This window comes from Simochromis diagramma, unplaced genomic scaffold (genome assembly GCF_900408965.1).
Source record: "Simochromis diagramma unplaced genomic scaffold, fSimDia1.1 OVJJ01000746.1, whole genome shotgun sequence".
Lineage (NCBI taxonomy): Eukaryota > Metazoa > Chordata > Actinopteri > Cichliformes > Cichlidae > Simochromis > Simochromis diagramma.
Genome location: NW_024386757.1, coordinates 710,864 through 729,032, shown reverse-complemented (window position 1 = coordinate 729,032; position 18,169 = coordinate 710,864). Strand labels below are relative to the sequence as shown.

The following is an 18,169-nucleotide window of genomic DNA, read 5'->3' as shown; positions in this document are numbered from 1 at the left end:
GCTAAAGGAAGTGCTGATGCTTCTTTCCTTAGTATTTGGAGAATATGAACAGCTCTTACTTACTATGACAGCCACAGAGATACTTCCGGGAGTGAAAGTTATCAGACTGTTTCAAATTATGGAAGAGGATTAAAGTCACTGGGGAAAAATAAAAGTGGGCACATCGTTTTTTTTCCAGAATTCTGAGAAAAAAAGTTAGGTTTCTGCCTTTTTTCTCAAATTTCTTTTTTCAGACATTTTCTCAAATTTTTGTGATATTTCACTCCACACCAGTTGGTGGCGGTAATGCACCATTTTGCTGTTTGACAACCACCAATACATAATAAAAACAAAAAGAAGAAGCTATTTCCGTGTTACGTCTCAGTGAGAACCTTGCTAAACAAGATGGATTATTGGAATGAACCCAAGGTGTTATATGAGGTTTTTTAAATAAACACGCTTATTCTTGAAGCTGATGTGAAATGGCAGGGGTGTTTCTAGCCACACTCTACGAGTACTCTCCACTCTTTTATATTAGTGTGGTGTCGCTTTGTTTCGTTGTAACCGCTGCTATGGTCCTCGGCTGGTAAGTTGTATTTAGCTAATATAGTTAGCCACACTTTGATATATAATTTACATTCGTTGTCACCACACAGGTACCCTTCGACTTTATATATTAACGACTTGAATGTGGCCTTCATGATATAACATAGCATGTAGGTCAGGCGCAGCGTGCTGTAACATGTCTATCAATCATTTTGCTTATTTTCTGTTGAACAAAATACTGCATTGACCTTTAATTAAAATAATCCAAACTATTTTTTACAGTCCATTAATTTTCACGGTTTCAGAACTAACTGGAGAAACTATCATAATTAAAAATCTGAGTTTAGTATCGTTCCCATTGATACTTTAATCATAATGTTTACAGTCACTAATGACTGCCTTAAGACTGGAACCGACGGGCAATAACAAATTTGATGATTTTTTTTCCCTCGGTGATGCTGCCAGACAATCATAGCTTCTGCACTGAGCGATCAATCTGGGACTTCTGGGCTTTGTTATGATGTTTGTGTTCCGGTGATGTGGGTGAGCTTGATGGGTGTGAAAATGTTCTTTCCACACTACCTGGCGTTATCTACGCTAGTGTACTCACCGTTGCTTAAGTTTGGTTTCTGGGTCTCATCGGGGTGCACTTTAGGGCTGTGGATATTATGAAGATTACTAGAACAACCTCACAAATGTGCACACACACACAACGAGGTGAAAAAAAATAATGGGCTAGTGATGTTTCAAAATAATATTCGTTGTCAGAGGCCTCGACCTGTAGATGATAGTAAATATGACATGTGACTCTAGTAGCGCGGCTTACCATTTAATTCTTTTCTGATCCCCCGCCCAAAGGAGAAAAAATAAATAAAATCAATGTACAGGAGTCTGGCGTGGTTGTCTTTACTGTCCAGGTGGGTTAATACCGAGTGCTGTGAGCAGTGATGTGTCAGCAGGGAGCACACCTCTGTGGTCTTCCAGGTTTTCTGATTGCCACATGTAGTGAAGTTCTTACCTACAGTGACATCCTCTGTACACTGTGCAGTGTTGCTGGTTACTGTCTTCGCATACTCTTGGATGCTTATGTGGTCTCGCCGAGAGGCTTCACTCAGTGTGCCTAAAGTAGAAGTGCTAAGGCTGCATCCTCTGTTTGTCATTGGCTTTATGTGCTTCAGTGAGGTTTGTAAGCAGGTACAAGCATAATGGAAAGATGATCAGGTGGGGTCAGGGGGTTGCCTTGTATGCGTGTTGGTGGTTTGTGTACACCAAGAGTCCAGCATGTTCACCCCTCTGGTTTTAAAGTTGTTGTATTGCTTGAACTTGGGGAGCGCAGTCTTGAACCTGTTGTGGTTAAAATCCCCTCCAATCACTTCAAAGCTGCTAAAGTGTTTAGGTAGAAGCCCAATGTTGCTGTGGTGTAGTCCTCCAAGTGCCTAATTAGAAATAGCCTTAGCACTGGGAGCAGTGTACACAATGGCAGTGATAATAATGGTGAATGGCTGCCGTTTACACTGAGGAACTCTGCCATCTGTCATTTTTTCTCCTTGACAATTGGTTTTTCTTCCTCTGAAGTTTTTGCTCATTACCTGAATTTCTTTCATTTTCCAACCTAATAATTGCCTGTTATTCTTGAATATGTTATTCTGTGAAATGGACATGCAACACTTAGAAACAATTCAGACGTTGTATCTGGTTAGCTGATGAAGAAATAACAAATTGCTCAATCCTTTTACAATAAAGTTCAGAATCTGCACTTGAGTTGGATTTTTGATTTGTGATAATTGGTTGTAGAAACATTTCCAGGCATAACTGTGTCATGTTCTAGACTACAGTCAACATAGTAGCAGTTAATTCAGAAGAGCATGTTTCTACACAGCCAGCCAGTGTGTGCACCCCTCTGCATTTAATCGAATCGGTTTAGATTTAAGCGAGAACACCACCAGACAGAGAGACTCTGCTTACTCTCGCCTCTTTTCTGTAGGTTTGGCTTTGACGTTCCAGTTATACTTCGCAGCTATGATGAGCAAGAGCCCAGCTTACCAGCCGCTGAGAAACAGATGGTTCAGGTGACCAATCCCTTCGCCCTGGAGTTGGGTTCTGGATCAGCAAGTGTTACCGGTGAGAACAGATGAGGAATGAAATAATGCTGTTACTGGGAAAAGGTATTTTTTTGGCCCAAAAGTATTTGGGGATGTGAAACTTCCATGCCTGCATCCAGAAACATCCGTTAACCCTCATATTCGAGTGTGTTTCCAGAGGATGGTGTCCAGCTGGATGTACTAAATAGAAAAAACTGTAAATCTATTGACTGCCAAGAGAATGTTTCTGTGTAGTCTATATAATTATCAATTTGATTTGCGGTCTGCTGTTCAATGGAAAGAACTCTAAATGGTGATGCTGTGGAACACTGAACCTTTTTCTGTTTTTGCTCTGTTCAGACGGTGTGCTGGTGAGACCTTGTTGTCTGGAGTCCTGTGTCCTGAGCTGTTTCTGGGGCTGTGAGGTCAGTACCCTACAAGGAGTGCTACATGCCCACCAGCACGGCATGATGCTCAGCACCCACCAGCATTTCCAGGAAGCCCTGAACCTCCACTACTATTATTGCCAGAAATTCCAGTATCCTATTTGTTGCTAACCAAGTATCTCAGTGGTATGCCTCTGCCAAACAGTTTAGACTTGATCTTTGAGCTGTGAGATCTAAAATTGTGTTGTTCAGTCGAGCTGGAATGTAGAAATTTCTTCTTTCTTTTTTCACACTGTGTGTCACTCCCCTCTTCCCTCACTCCTGAACGAAACCCAGAGACATCTAAACTCCCCTACTTGGGGCGTCAACTCGTCCTTGACCCAGGGTGGGCTCTCCACCCTTTTCTGGCCTCAGATTTAGAATGGGAGATTTCTATTCCTGCTATTTCAAACTCTGCTGTGAACCACTCTAGTGCAAGCTGGTGGCCACCACCACCTGATGAAGCCAACAGAACCACATCATCTAAAAAAAGCAGAGATGAGGCTGAGGCTACCAAAGTGGAAGCCTTCCGGCACCTGAATATGCCTAGAACTTCTGTCCATAAAATTTATTATGAAGAGAATCAGTGACAAAGAGCTCTAGCGGAGTAAAACACCTACCAGAAATGAGTCCGACTTATTGCTGCAATGCTGCTCTAATGTTCTATGACCAGGACGAACGCCACACTGTTAAGATTCAACTAATGGACAAATTGTCCTTTCCAGTATCCTGGAAAAGACCTTCATAGGGAGACTAAGGAGTGTGATCCCCTGTAGTTGGAGCACACCGATGTTGCAGCAGCCAGCCTTGATAGCCGGGTATCCAATTGCTAGGGCCTGTGCCACTGCCCTCCGCCTGAAACACATTGCACCTGACCCCAACGCTGTGTCCTGGAGGGGGTGGGCGTGCCCATGTTGTCTTTTTGGGGCTCCTTTCTTTCCGTCCAGCTGGACCAAGTGGGCTAGGGTCCGGTCATCAAACACTTACAGCATAACAGCATAGTCCCTGGGATCACACAGTGGAGATGTGGCTTGTTTCCGCTTGTAGGAACCTTTGAGGTCCATTCAGGTGATTGGCACTGGACTAATTGTTACATGTGGTCTGTTCAAGTTCTTGTGCCAGTGGCAGCAAAGTTTGTGTTATTAGTCATCAGTCAAAGCAATCATTTCTAACATTTCCGCTCTTTGACTCATTGAGCTTCATGCTTCATGTCTGCCTTATGAAGGAAGACATGAAGCATGTCTTCATGTCTCCTGCCGTTAGTGTCTTTGACCTTCTCTCAGTATCAGCAGTGAAGATAGAGCGGAGCGGCACGCACAGATCCCCGCTGATCAGGGCATCACTGATTTTGGACCACTGCCAAGACAGCGCTACCCTCTCGTGGCTGTGCTGACCCTGGAAGAGGCACAAGAAAGACACGTGAATGACATTGTGAGTTTAATCATTTAATTTATTTATTTTATAAACATCTCTAGTTTGTCTTAAGGCTCTTTATACTGTGAGAAGGAAACCCACACAGGAAGGCCCCAACTGGGATTTGAACCAGGAACCTTCTTTCTGTGAAGCAACACTATACCATCTTGCCTTCACTCAGGGTAACAGTGTGGTCAAAATGAAGAGGGGCGTGGGGGTAGAGAAAGTGGGCAGTGCACCATGAGAACTCCCCGAGCAGTCTGATCTAACCCTAACGATGAGTTGTATCTAATAAGAAAACTTAAAGTGTGTCAAAGTGGGAGCAGCCGTCAGTCAGAGAACAGCAACACTCACAGTGAGTTAAAAAAATGCAGATTTACATGGTGAACTGGTAGAAGTGATTGTAAATGTTTTCTCTTTCAGGTGGCTAGTGTCATAGTTATTCATGTTCCTGATGACAAATACAAGCTTTCTGCACGGATTCTCTTCCAGTACCTCCTCACCTCACAAGGGAGCATGTACGAGTTAAAGGTTGGTCACATCTTTTTCTGTGTGCATTGCTGCTCAATAATAATAATAATAATAATAATAATAATGCATTTGATTTCAAGGACACCATTAAAGGACACCATTAAATGTCAAAAATAACATAAAAGGTCCACTTCTTTGTACATTCTGATGTCAGTTTCATCAAACTGTCAGGACTTTGCTGTTATTTCTAGGTTAATGCTATTATTCTTATTATTCTTATTCCTTATACTGAGACCATTGTTATTCTGTCACTGACAAATTCAAAAACTGAGGTGAAGAATTGGCCAGAAAATGCACGAGAAGAACAAAATGGAATAGTTGTTGGCTTTGTTCAGTTTTTTTTCACCCATGGTTTCAGAGGGGGTTGCGGTTATGACTTCATTTCCCACTGAAGCATAAATCCCAGTGACTCCTGGATTCTCCTGTGTCAGTGCAGCCAGCCAGCAATCAAGAAGCACTTATGTTTAAATGCCAAGAGTGAAAGTGGACAGTCTTTCCTTGGGTTTCACCATTAGAGTCATTGCTGCAGCCACGGCCAGCACAACAAAAAAGCAGCTTTTTTTTATTTAACCAACAATACAAACATCAGGAAGTTGGTTACTATTCTGTAGTGCCACATTATGGCACATTATGGTTTCTATGGCCCTTAGAAACCAAAAGAGCAGGCTCTCTTAGTAGAGCTAGAATTCCCATCACTTGCAGGATGAACACTCAGAGGAATTCACTGACTCTTCTTGCAGTTCTCACCCTGATGCAGATTACTGCAGATGCCTATCAGGCAGATCTTGTGGCTTTAGACTAGCAAAATGTTACATATTTTGTGTCGTGTCTGTCAGTGTCAATACACGTGTGAAAATCTCCAGTTTGCCAAGCACTTAGGGCCTTGTTACAGCAGTTTAAGAAAAACCTATCTCTTGTCTCTTGCAGCCTCTTTTCATGTCTGCTGACAGCGGGGGGATGTCTGGGTCTGCTGATTCGGGGCACACTTTCACACCCAGTGACACTCAGAGCGAGGATCAGATCCCAGTGATGGAGGAGGAGGACTGGTCAGAGGGGACGGAGGGCAGAGACTGTGTGGTGTGTCAGAATGCAGCAGTGAACAGGGTGCTGCTGCCCTGCAGACACGCCTGCATGTGTGACAGCTGCGTGTCCTTTTTCCAGCACTGCCCCATCTGTAGAGCCTTTGTCCAGGAGTCGTTTGCACTGACACAGAGCAATGACTGTCAGTGAACTGGTGAACATGATAGAAGAGATGACTACAAGGATCTGTCGCCTGTGTGACAGGTGTTTTGGTTAGCAGCAGATCAGACCTGTCTGTGCTCCTTTAAGGTCTGGTGGCTTTCTTTAAAACATTCTCCAGGACTTTACAGCGTTACCCAACTTCTGCAGTGCTTCAGCTAGCCTCTGGGATAGTTTCCTTTCTACGAGAGTGACACTGCCTCCACCATACATGGAAGGATGTTCTCGGGTTGTTCTGCAGTACTTTTGTTACACTAAACAGTTCCTTATGTTCACTCAGTTCTTCAGCAAACAGGAGTGTTCACAGTAGTATTGTGATGTTTTCTGGCTCCTCTTGCTGAAAGTGGCATCACTGTGACCGCTTATGTTGTGGTTGTTACTCACAAAAGTAATGGATTAGATATTACTTGATAATCTTCCTAAAAGTAATACATTATATTACCTATATTCACCACTTTTGTGTTACTCCATAATTGTCTTATAGTTACCAGTTAATAATTTAAAACTACAGTTCTGCACAACATGCATACAAGCTGTGTTGTACTTTTGACATATGAACAGAAAAACAGCCCAGAGTGATGGCCGGGGTGATTCTATGGTAGAAACAGGTGGAAGTGGAAGCTACAAGGTTATTGTTGGCTTTGTTTTTCTTGTCCTTTAATTCAATAAAAAGATTGTCCAGACCTGCACTCATCAAAGCTGTCAATCTCTTCATTTTCCACCTCCCAGAAACAAGCTGATTCAGCTGACTGTAGTGTGAGCATGCAGGGTAAAAAAAAAAAAAACCTGAGAGCCATTGCAATTTAAATAATAACATAATTGTAATAAATTACTAAACATGATGACTAAAAACATGGAAACTGGTTACAGTAACTTGTTACATAACTGCTTGCCAGAGTTTAGTTTCACTGTTGATGCTCATTAACTAAACTCTGGAGCATTGTCCAGCTCCAACTTCTGAGTTCTGTGTCAAACTACACAGCAAAACTTTGATGCATTAGAAGGAACAGCATACATTTTCACTTCTATGATAATACTTTATCTTTCCATGATAATTAAACTGCAGGTGTTTCTGTAAGACTTAAAGACCTTGATGACCTCTAATTTCTTGTTTGCTTACTCTGGATGGCATTATCATATCAAACGTAGACTGAGCCCATGTTTGACGTTTGTTTTTATATTTTCATTCAGTCTTTTATTTACAGCATAGGTGTCAAACTCTGGCCCGCAGCCTAATTACATTTGGCCCGCGAAGCCATACCAAATTACTATTAGAGCTGGCCTACTGGTATTATACAGCTAATATATACATTGTTTAGTATTAAGCTTTGCTTGTTCCACATTCAGTTTTTCAGCAAAACTTGTTTGAGTCCATAAGAAGAGATTCATTCTTAAATCTGGAGGAAGATATTTTTCAATAAATATTAATGTTAGCCCGTGACCTTGTTCTAGTTTTGAATTTTGGCCAACTGTGTATTTGAGTTCGACACCCCTGATTTACAGCATGTTTTAAGTGACAATATAATGGGGGAATATGTTTTATATGAGCAGTGTGCAGCCTGCTGTACTAAAATCAGTGCGTCGCATGGTCACAGGAACATGCGTGTATTAATTTGGTGATTTATTAAATGTATGAATGTTGTACTTGATTCTAATCTGCTGCTGAGTCTCTTACGCTGAAGAAAATAATGCAGATAACAAAGAACACACATCACGAACACTCGTTCAACCAATCGCATTCATTTCACTTTGACCTGCAACAAACTGAAGCATTCATCTCTTTTACAAGTGTTGCGTTTGACTGCTATATTTTTATGTTCTTTACGATGCAGGTTTTCCCATCTCTGGAATAGTTGGCAGTAATAAGGATGAGTTTATGTTGATGAACACAGATATGACCATTAGATTACTTTGATGCTTTCATGTGCCCATGCTGGGAAACCTTGGGTTAACTTAGAGCTCCTAACCTCTTATCCTGGTCCCAGTGTTGGGGTCAGCGAATCCAGATAATGGAAAGATATCCTGGAGATGCTGTCCTCGCTCCATGGTGTACAGGGCTCTGAGGCAGCAGCTGGACTGCCTGTTTAGCCTCATGATTATTATTCACAATAAAATATTAGTCTGTTTGTGTTTCACTAACAAGCCTGGTACAGTTAAACCAAACAGTTACTACATGACGGACACCAATGTTACCCATTTTAATAAAGTTTATGTGTGTATACACAGGTCATGCTGATTATTGAACAAAAACTCAAAGATCAGATGTTAATCAGATTTATTTGCTCTCTCTCCTCCTTTAACATGTTTTAATGTTAGTTATAATTCAGAATTGGTGACTGAAATGAGCATGACACATACGAACATCACGAGAGAAAGACTCGATAGTTTAGTTAGTTTCTATGTTTGTTGTTGGCGCTGAGAAACGCCCGCTGAAAGGCCAAAGCAATGGTGTTGACTCGACCAGCGTTAACCCCGCCCCCTGACTGTGATTGGTGAGGCTGACTGATAAAATTAATTCATGAATTGTCCCTCCTGGCCCTCCATAGACACCCTCTCTACTTTTAGAAATAAAGCATAGAGTTAGGACTGGGTCCATTTACACTCCAATAGGTCTCAGCTGCTTCCCATGATGTACCAAGTGTTTCTTCTTCAATTACTGTGTGTTTATACAACACTCTGCATTAGTTACTCATTAGTTATTCTCTGGCGCTCCTCCTTTTCCTTCACCCTCAACTACTGGTAGCAGATGGTCTGCTGGAGGTTTCTTCCTGTTAAAAGAGAGTTGCTCCTTCCTATTTTTGTGCTTGTTCATAGAGGGTCATCTGACTGTTGGGTTTTTTGTATTATTGTGAGGTCTTTTTAATCAATATTAAAGAGCCAACTGTTGTTGTGCTTTGGCGCTATATAAATAACACTAAATTAAATCAAGTAGGACCTTCACCATGGATCCATAAAGTTTAGTCCATATTATTAAGTCCCAGTTGCTGCCATCTTAAAATATGCATTTCAAAGGTTAATATCACCCTTCTAGATAAAAATCAGAGACTGGTTGAAAAAGTTTAAAAGCAGACTAAAACATAAACTGAACACCTCTGTGGTCATCTGTGGATGTGATTAGTTAACAGGAGCATGTTTTTGTCAAATTTCCATTTCAGTTGTGCATAATTAAGAAGAAAACTGAACGATGGAAATAAAACACAGCTTCGGCAACAGTTGTATTTGTGGACATAAAGCCGTTTTATACAAGTGTGGATTATAAGACAGAGCCTCTTTCATGTGGTGTAAACACTGAGGCAGGTTCGACTAATAAGTGGAAACAGCAGGTAACGTCACTATGAAAGTCACTTTTGGCAATCTTAAAGGTGGAGGGATTTTTTTTTCCTTTTTCCTTTTAATACCGCTTCCCAACAAACAAACTTTAACACAGCAAATCCATGACAGAGGAATAAAAAATAAAGAAAAGGACAGACAAGTTATACAGGTTTGTAGTCCAGCTTAGACTCGAGCTTCTTTGAGTCTGCCACCTTCCTCACGGCCTTCATAAAGTCCTCCTGAGTTACGTACTCACGATCTGAGCGGATGGCAAATAACCCTGAAAACATACACAGAGCCATGTGAGAGAAGAGCTTCTCAGAGCTCATCATAGATCTGATAAGGAATGATCATCTGACCTGCTTCTGTGCACACGTTTCTCAGGTCAGCTCCATTGAAACCATCTGACAGCTTCACAATGGCTTCAAAATCTGAAAGTAATCATACAGTTAGATCCATGAAAACGGAGGTCACGTGTCGATTATTCTGCAACAAATACATTAACAAAAGCCTTCAAAGAACAGAGATATGTACAAGTCATGAGTAGGCAGCAAAGAGGAAAGCAACCTGTTGTTCATCTGAGGGATTTTTGTCAAGTTAACATGCTGAAACTTCCAGGCAGAGCACCTTAAATGAGCAAACTACCAAAGTAACACAGAGTCCGTTTGACATTTGGATAAGTGCAGCAGGACTGAGGTGATGCTCGTCTACTCACCTATTTCTCCGTGCTTGGTGATAGGACTGGAGTGAATCTTAAGGATGTCAAGACGAGCCTGCTCATTGGGCAGTTCAATGTCTGAGGAAGAGACAAAGGAAAGTGGTTTTCCTGCGTGGGCTCACATAGAGCTGACAGAGAAGCTGAACAGGAGAAGTTCTTACGAATTTTGCGGTCCAGTCTGCCAGGCCGCAGCAGGGCAGGGTCGAGAGTGTCAGGTCTGTTGGTGGCCATGATCATCTTGACTCTGTGCAATGTGTCGAAGCCGTCCATCTGATTCAACAGCTGAAAACACACAGACATGTCATGTAATCTGTGTGATTAAGCACTTGTCCACTGCAACGGCAACCATGTTACTGGTGACTACAAGAGTCAAGTTAAAAACAACAAATGTTTGGAAAGGTCTGCTTCAAATGAACAACAGACATACTGACGTGATGTCTTATTGCCTAAACAGACCCAGTACAGACGATTGAAAAAGCGTGTTGTGCTGTTAATGTCTTTGTGTTAACATCTGTTATAATAACAACAGATGGGTGGGGTGGGTTGGGTGGCTGCGTCAGGAAGGGCATCTAGGGTGAGTTGATGTGCTGCTTGTGAGCAGCCAAAAGCATTTTTAATCTCACAGACTCAGAGAATCGGGACGCTTTTATTGCTCATGTTAGGATCACAGACGTTCTCTCTTACGACACTGTAACCACACAATTTTACTTTCAGGTAAACTTGTCTCCTGTATAGAAAAATGGGAATGTGTGGTATGTGGATAGCATAGTGAGTACCAGCCCAGAAATTTGGAGTAGTTCTGATTCATGTCACGCATGGCAGAACAAAAGTGGAGATGCTGTAGCTCAGGGGGGAAAGCAGGCGAGACACTAGCCCCAGTATATAGAATATAGAAAGTATTTAAACATAGAAAGTGCTTGTATGTATGGGCGAATGAGGCACGCTGTATAAGAACCAGTCCACTTTAAAAGCTTTGCATCAATTTGATGGAGATTTTGTGTGTGAGCTTTTTTCTCGTGCAGGGTAAAAACGTGCATCCTTACTCACTAAGGCTCAATTATACTTTCATTTGTACTTTGCTTTCAAATTCATTTGGTTTAGTATGTTTCTTACTGTAGATAGTCACTATGTGACTGCAGAGTTACAATAAACTGATAACTGGCAGTTATTATTGGCAGGGACTGATACAGCTAAGGACACCCTCCAAGTACAATACAATTCTGTAGAATGGAAAATGAAGTCCAATAAAATGTTTTTTAGTTTTTATAAAGGCACCTAAGCTGGACAATTGGGGTATTGGGTGGATTGAGCACCTTCTGGCTGCAACATGAAAGCATGACGCAAAACAGGCGATCACACTGTTCCATATTTGCTGTTTATATTCAAACAACAAAGAGTGCTGCTGAGTGGTGTTTTGGTGCTTCTGTTACCTCCATCAAAGTCCTCTGAATCTCTCTGTCAGCTGAGGTTCCCTCTGAGAAACGTCGGCCACCTACAACGAAAAACACAAGTATCTCAAGCACCCTTCTAACAATTTCACTGTAAATAAATGCTCAGTACACAACTCTTTTTTGAATGAACTTTGTGCTTGCTGTGTCAGTATTGAAGCTCACACCTGTGACATGGCTTTACAAAGTACTTCAATTTAATTCAAACTGGTGACAAGCAGGCAAATAAAAAGACAGCTCCTGTTTTCAGTACGTCTTAACTTTAAGTATGATCTGAATTTTGGAAATACGGCTTTACTACTTTAACAAAAGAATTTCCCAAATATGGGATAAAGCATTTCCTATCGTTCTCTGTAGAGCTGACGCTGACTTACCAATGGCATCAATCTCATCCATGAAGATGATGCATGGCTGGTGGTCCCTGGCATAGTTGAACATTTCTCTGATCAGCCTGGCACTCTCACCAATGTACTTGTCCACAATGGAGCTGGACACCACCTACAGCAGCCACAAAGACACACAATAAGCTGAGTGACTGTGTCCGAGTGTGGCAGTACACTCTGATGGAGCTGCTGAGACTCACCTTCAGGAAATTGCAGTCCAGTTGACTGGCCACAGCTCTAGCAAGAAGAGTTTTTCCAGTGCCTGTTTCACAACAAATCATCACTGACCATTAGAAGTACTGGTTGTACGGATTTCAAAAATACTACATCGTGTTCTAGTCGATTTATCACATTCACAGACTTGGGTGTCCATGCCACCCGCCTGTCTTCCTGACACCAACACCCCCGCCAGGCTTTTACGGCTGATTGATTACATTATGCTCCCAACGAAGAATCAGTGGGGAAAAAATTGGTGTGATTACATCAGTTCAAGAAGGTGTATTGAAACCAAGACAAGGCTGACATTTTCAGCTAAGGCAACAATTTGCTCCACACTGCATCGAGGTGTGATTAGAGCGTGTAGCCTTTAATGTGTACAGCACTTTGGCTTGCACTGACAACCCAAGGCTAACTAGAGCTGTATGTTCAAAGTCACTTTTCGCATATGAAAAACAATGAAGAACTCTAATTGTGATTAAAATCAGGTGCAGTTGAAACACTACAGTGACAAATTAGTAAAATCCAGCTTATTCAGCCTCACTTTAACACAAAGACAAGAAGAAACACAGAAGACTCTTTGGACTAAAATGAGTGAAATCACAGGATTTCTTGGCAAGCTGTGAAAACATTGTATTCTAACTTGATCCTAGCTGTTAGATGTACTCTTCCTCATGCCATTGGCCATTAGGAAGAAATATTCATAGGTTTATGAATGTTTTCAAGAGAATAAAGCATTGTATTGTAGGGTCTACCTTACAACATAAAGCACCTTGAGGCAATTATTGCTGCGATTTGGCGCTGTAATGTGAAAACACCAGGAAATGACAGTTACCTGGGGGCCCATACAGCAGACAGCCTTTAGGAGGAATGATGCCAACTCTCTGGAAAAGCTCAGGGTTGGTCAGTGGGAGCTCAATCACCTGCAGGAAAACAGCAGCAGCCCCATTATTGTAGACTCATTTAAATATATAATGTAAAACAATGACTAGTGAAGGTGAAATCATACAAACAAAATGTAATAAAACACTGGAGCCAGTCACACTGAGATAAATAATGCAGAGCACATGAGGGTTGAGGAGGACTTCATTTTTGTTGTACCTCTCTCAGCTCACGGATCTGTTCAGACAAGCCTCCGATCTCAGAATAGGAGACGCTGCCAGGGTCCTCATGGGACATGTTGTACACCAGAGGGTCCACCTCCCTGGGCAGGTACCTGTGAAAAAACAGGCCACACATACACTGGCATCATCACATAAGCCAAGTTCAGGAAGCTTCCTTTTTATTAAGTTTGCAGACGACACCACCCCGATGGGCTTCAGCACAAATAGGGATGGGTATCGTTTAGGTTTTATCCAATACCGGTGCCAACCCGGTGCTTTTGAAAAGGTGCCGGTGCTTAAACGGTGCTTAAAGAATGGAGAACACAAACTTTGTCCAAAAACCTCTCGTTTAGCTGTTCTTTTGTAAAAAGATAACAATGTTAGCCTTTTCTGCAGCTATGGGGCATATATGGTATCACTCTTGGCTGGAAGCAGGGCTTAAACAATGGAAAAAACACAAACTTTGTCCAAAAACCTCTCATGTTTAGCTGTTTTCCACTTTTTCTTTGGTCATTTTAGCCTTTTTGGCCAGGGTGAAGGGAGTATCTGCCATCCAACAAGAAGACAGCCGCATGTAACTACAACGCTGTTTGCTAGTTCACCTTACATGCATTAATGTAATAACATGGTTAACCTACTCAACATAAATTACACACGAACAACATTAAGCTACTCGCCCAGAGAAGAACGGCTGCTGCCATCATCATTTCTGCTACACTGGCAGGGCTAGGGGCCAGGACTCTCCTCTTTTGGTTCTTGGGGGATGTTGCTAACTCCGGGTCCGATAACAGGCACCACACCCGCAGTAGATGTGCTCGGTGTGAGGTCTCGCAGCAAGCTATCAAATACGGTGCATTTTTCGGCTTTTAAAAAAAACCCTATGCATCGCCAGGTGTTTCATCAGATTCGAGGTGTTACCTCTGCACAGCATCACCTTAAAGCACTTGTTGCAGGCTGCTGAGTTTGCATCTTTTGCTGTGAAGTACAGCCAGACTTTTGACCGCTTTGCCTTGGGCATTTTTAATCTGTAGCTCTGCTCTAAAAGAACGTACGTACCTCGGCCCGCCTACTGTCCTTGGAAAGGTAAAATGATTGGCTAGAATCCCAAAAAAATTCTTTCCATCTCAGGAAAAAAAAAAAAAAAAAAAGCACCGAAATAATGGCACCGGATACCAGTACCCATCCCTAATCACAAAGGGAAATGAGGCTGCTGACAGAGTGGTGTGAAGCCAAAAACCTGCTTCTAAACACCTCAAAAACCAGGAAGGTCCTCGTCGCCTTCCGTAAGACTGCAGGGGATTATACCCTCTATGGAGACTGGGTAGAGACGATTTCTGGGAGTTGCAATCATAAATTATAATAAATTATCTCTCATGGTTGGAGAATACACGGGCGATGGCAGTGAAGGCGATGCAGGGTCTGCACTTTGTGCCAATCCTCAGTAAAAAGAGACTGAATCAGAAGCTGCTTGTGTCCTTACTTACTGCATCTCAGTGTGGTACAGTGGAAGCAGCAGAGCGTGATAAACACAGCACAGAGGATCGTCAGATGCTCTCTGGCCCTTCCTGGAGGAGATCGCCAATTCCAGATGCAGAAGAGCCAAAAACATCCTGACTCCTCCCACCCAGCTCATCATCTGTTCAGCTTAATGCCTTCAGTCAAGCCCTACAGGTCGATGAAAGCTCGCACGAAAGCTCGCACAACTAGTATGAAAATTATTTAATTTATATTGATATTTAAAGGAAGCTGCAACTGTGATTTCATTATGTCATATAATGACAATAAAGCAAACCCATATGGAGTTTCCCCACTGCAGCAGACTTATCAATTCAGAGATGTAAAAGTAAACAAACCTGTGTGCTGCGATAAATCTATTGTTTATTAATCAGTGCTGAGGGCCGTACTGCAAAGCAGGAGAGCACTTTGTTGAACTTTCAGTCAGAGCTTTCCTGTGTCATCAAAGCAGCTCTCTTTTTTCCTGGCTGAATTACTATGGTAGCTTATTGTGAATAACAACCTGATAAAAGATGCTGTGTTCCTAATTTGGGTTTTTAGGAAGCTCCACATTTCCTGGGATCTGCTCGGGCCACTCGCCAGGTTTGGGGGTCACTAGCTTGAGTGCTCCGATTACCACGTGCTCTAGGACCACTGTTGCCTTCACCCTCCACATCTTCTTGAGCACCTCTCTCAGCCCTTATTACTTCTTGAGCTTGTTGTGTTCCTTCTTCCTGATGTTGTTATCACTACGGCCTCCTTCCTCTGCTTGTCCACTACTATGGTAATAGTAATACTGTTGGTTAGCCACCACCAGCCACCACCATCCTCTAGGTTGTATTCCGTTTTGACCTCTGGACTTCAGGTCACACTTGGCACAGATGTTTCTGTATACTATTCCAGCCACTTGGTTATGGTGTTCCATGTATGCCCTGCCTGCTAGCATCTTGCACCCTGCTGTTATGTGCTGGATCTCACTGCTTCTTTACACAGCCTGCACCTGGGGTCTTACCTGGTGTGCCTCTATAAACCTTTTTCTTAGTGCTGTGAGACACGATTCTGGTGAACCAATTCAAAATAATAATCATATTCACCTTACCTCATGATAGTAAGCGTAGTCATGTCCAGAGCCACTCTGGTCCCCGGCTTCAGCTGGGATTTGTCCAACTGGAAGAGTTTCCATTTTATACAGTCAAGTCAGCATTTGTTGAGAAAGTTTGATTAGTGAAAATTAAACAATAAATCATTTTTAATATGTCACAATGTAAACATTGTGAAGTGTGTTTCTTCTTTAGCTGTATTGACCCAATATACAAGAATAAAGTTAGACTGCCACTGCTGATTCTAAAAATTACATAACTCAGTGCTAAATAATGGAATACTTCCAGCTGATTTACAACATTGTACACAAAGAAACAGATCTGGTCATTGGTACAGAGTCTTTTGTAAACCTATTTTTATTTCCTCATCATTGATAAATGATGAAAATCAAATGACTTAGCACTCAAAGCTCTCAGATGTGACTACAGAGGGCTTCCAAACCCTAAAGAAAATTCTGCATTACAAGACAGCACAAACACTAGAATGTGATCAACCCTTACCTGCCTGCGACATCCAACCACATATCGGGGTCCATTGGTAGCCTTTACAATGACTGTAATTTAGGAGCAAAACACAGATGACTTCAGTCAAAAAACAAACAAACCACACACCTGAGTTTAACACTGTAACACATGTCACAGATTCACATTTGTTATTTCCATTGATTACCAGGCTTCAACATAGGTGTTGCATAATGAGCCTGACAGTAGAAGACTAAAGAGAAGTATAAAATCAATCAGCCTTTTCTACCTCTGCTATAATATATGGGAAGACTTACATTTCTCCTCAGTGAGTTGTTTGAGCACTTCTCCAACAATCTGCAGGGAAGACAAATAGTTAGCTAATAAAAAAAATACATCAGGTCCCTTCTGTTTGTGTTGAAATTAGCTTCATGTACTATAGCCTCACTATTAGTTATTTAACTGGGACACAAAGGGGAAAAGGAGAAACGAAAAATCACTCTTTTCATATTGTCTGCTGTTAGTTTCTCACCTGTAGCACAAAGCAGCTTAGTCAGCTGAAAGTGTTTAGCACTCTAGCGCATTGGTGGAAACTGCTTGTTTCTGTCTGTTGACTTACAACAGCCAGAAATATCGCACATCTAATTACTGTCACTGGCTTCAGATTTCTGTCATCAGATAACAAGTGAACAGTCTTCTCTTTGCATTGCTTGAGTGTGAATGCACTGATGTACAACGTTAACCTTCAGTCTTTAGTTGAAGCCAAATGATTAATTTCCACACGGTATATTTACCTGACCGACGCTTTGGAGAGCCTTGAGATCATTCTCTGATTTCTCGTACTGTTTGGTCTGTTCTCGCAGCTGCTCTCTCACTGGAAAACAACGGACAGTCAACATGTTTCATACACACACTCTAAGAGCTAACTGGAACAGTTTGTTATAGCTAATGTTCGCATCAACGTGAAAAGTCAGACGTTAGCTCTACTTATAGCTCTTGATAACGTTAACAAATAATGACCTCACATTCTTAGATTAACCAGCCTTAAAATATGAATTATCCAATGAACGGACGAACTGTATCACTGTCGTGTTTATGCTCCTAAGCTGGTAGCGAGACCCGGTAGCCTCCATACATTTCCACCAAGAAGCTAACTGCATGACAAAGCACTAGCTAGCTGGTATGCTAGTCAATGCTGCCTGTCCATCTACAAGTAACCAGTCAACTAAACAACACGAATTTCTAGCACGAACGCAAATATCAGTGTTAAATGTTCCTTTACATTCTTTTAGTCGCCCATCAACTTCTTTGTGTTCCAGCAATTTCTTCCTGTAGTCCTGCAGCGCTTTTTCTCTAGTGTCCGCCATGACGCCCCGCTGAATGATGGGAAAATGCGGTGTCACTCCACTCTTGGTTCGTTCACTTACCTCAGTCGGATAGCGAAATTTCGCGCTCCGTGATGTTGCTGTTCGCTGGGATTGATATTCACACACACACTGCTGCCTGTCATTTTGACATGCAACACGTATAATGCAATAACTGATATAACACTAATAGAAATAAATAAATAAACAAGAGGACCCTATAGAAAGTTTACAGAGCTCATCTTAGATGATGACAAAAGATGACAAACGTCCCAACCAAAACCTGAGCCGTTTGTACTAGATGATCGTGTAAATAAAGCTTACATTAAAATAGTCATTCATAAATTATTTAGCC

General features: G+C 41.9%; 2 protein-coding genes across 3 annotated transcripts; one reads left to right on the top strand and one right to left on the bottom strand.

Moving 5' to 3' along the window:
* Positions 1-323: 323 nt before the first annotated feature.
* cgrrf1 (cell growth regulator with ring finger domain 1) lies at positions 324-6,908 on the top strand. Of its 2 annotated transcripts, none has more exons than XM_040026898.1 (6): positions 324-408; positions 2,510-2,646; positions 2,967-3,144; positions 4,315-4,462; positions 4,868-4,975; positions 5,903-6,908. In XM_040026898.1, the coding sequence occupies exons 1-6, from the start codon at positions 398-400 to the stop codon at positions 6,203-6,205; spliced, it is 885 nt and encodes a 294-aa protein (XP_039882832.1). In that variant the 5' UTR covers positions 324-397; the 3' UTR covers positions 6,206-6,908. The 2 variants fall into 2 exon arrangements, with proteins under 2 accessions (XP_039882832.1, XP_039882824.1); XM_040026890.1 differs by having other exon boundaries at positions 335-565.
* Positions 6,909-8,388: 1,480 nt separating this feature from the next.
* psmc6 (proteasome 26S subunit, ATPase 6) lies at positions 8,389-17,870 on the bottom strand. Its single transcript, XM_040026879.1, has 14 exons — positions 17,733-17,870; positions 17,245-17,324; positions 16,768-16,807; positions 16,490-16,542; positions 15,988-16,055; positions 13,393-13,507; positions 13,127-13,214; positions 12,276-12,337; positions 12,067-12,190; positions 11,675-11,736; positions 10,406-10,526; positions 10,242-10,322; positions 9,886-9,957; positions 8,389-9,806 (listed from the first exon to the last, which is right to left on the bottom strand). Exons 1-14 carry the CDS (start codon positions 17,815-17,817, stop codon positions 9,688-9,690), a joined length of 1,170 nt encoding a protein of 389 aa, XP_039882813.1. The 5' UTR covers positions 17,818-17,870; the 3' UTR covers positions 8,389-9,687.
* Between the last annotated feature and the right edge of the window lie 299 nt (positions 17,871-18,169).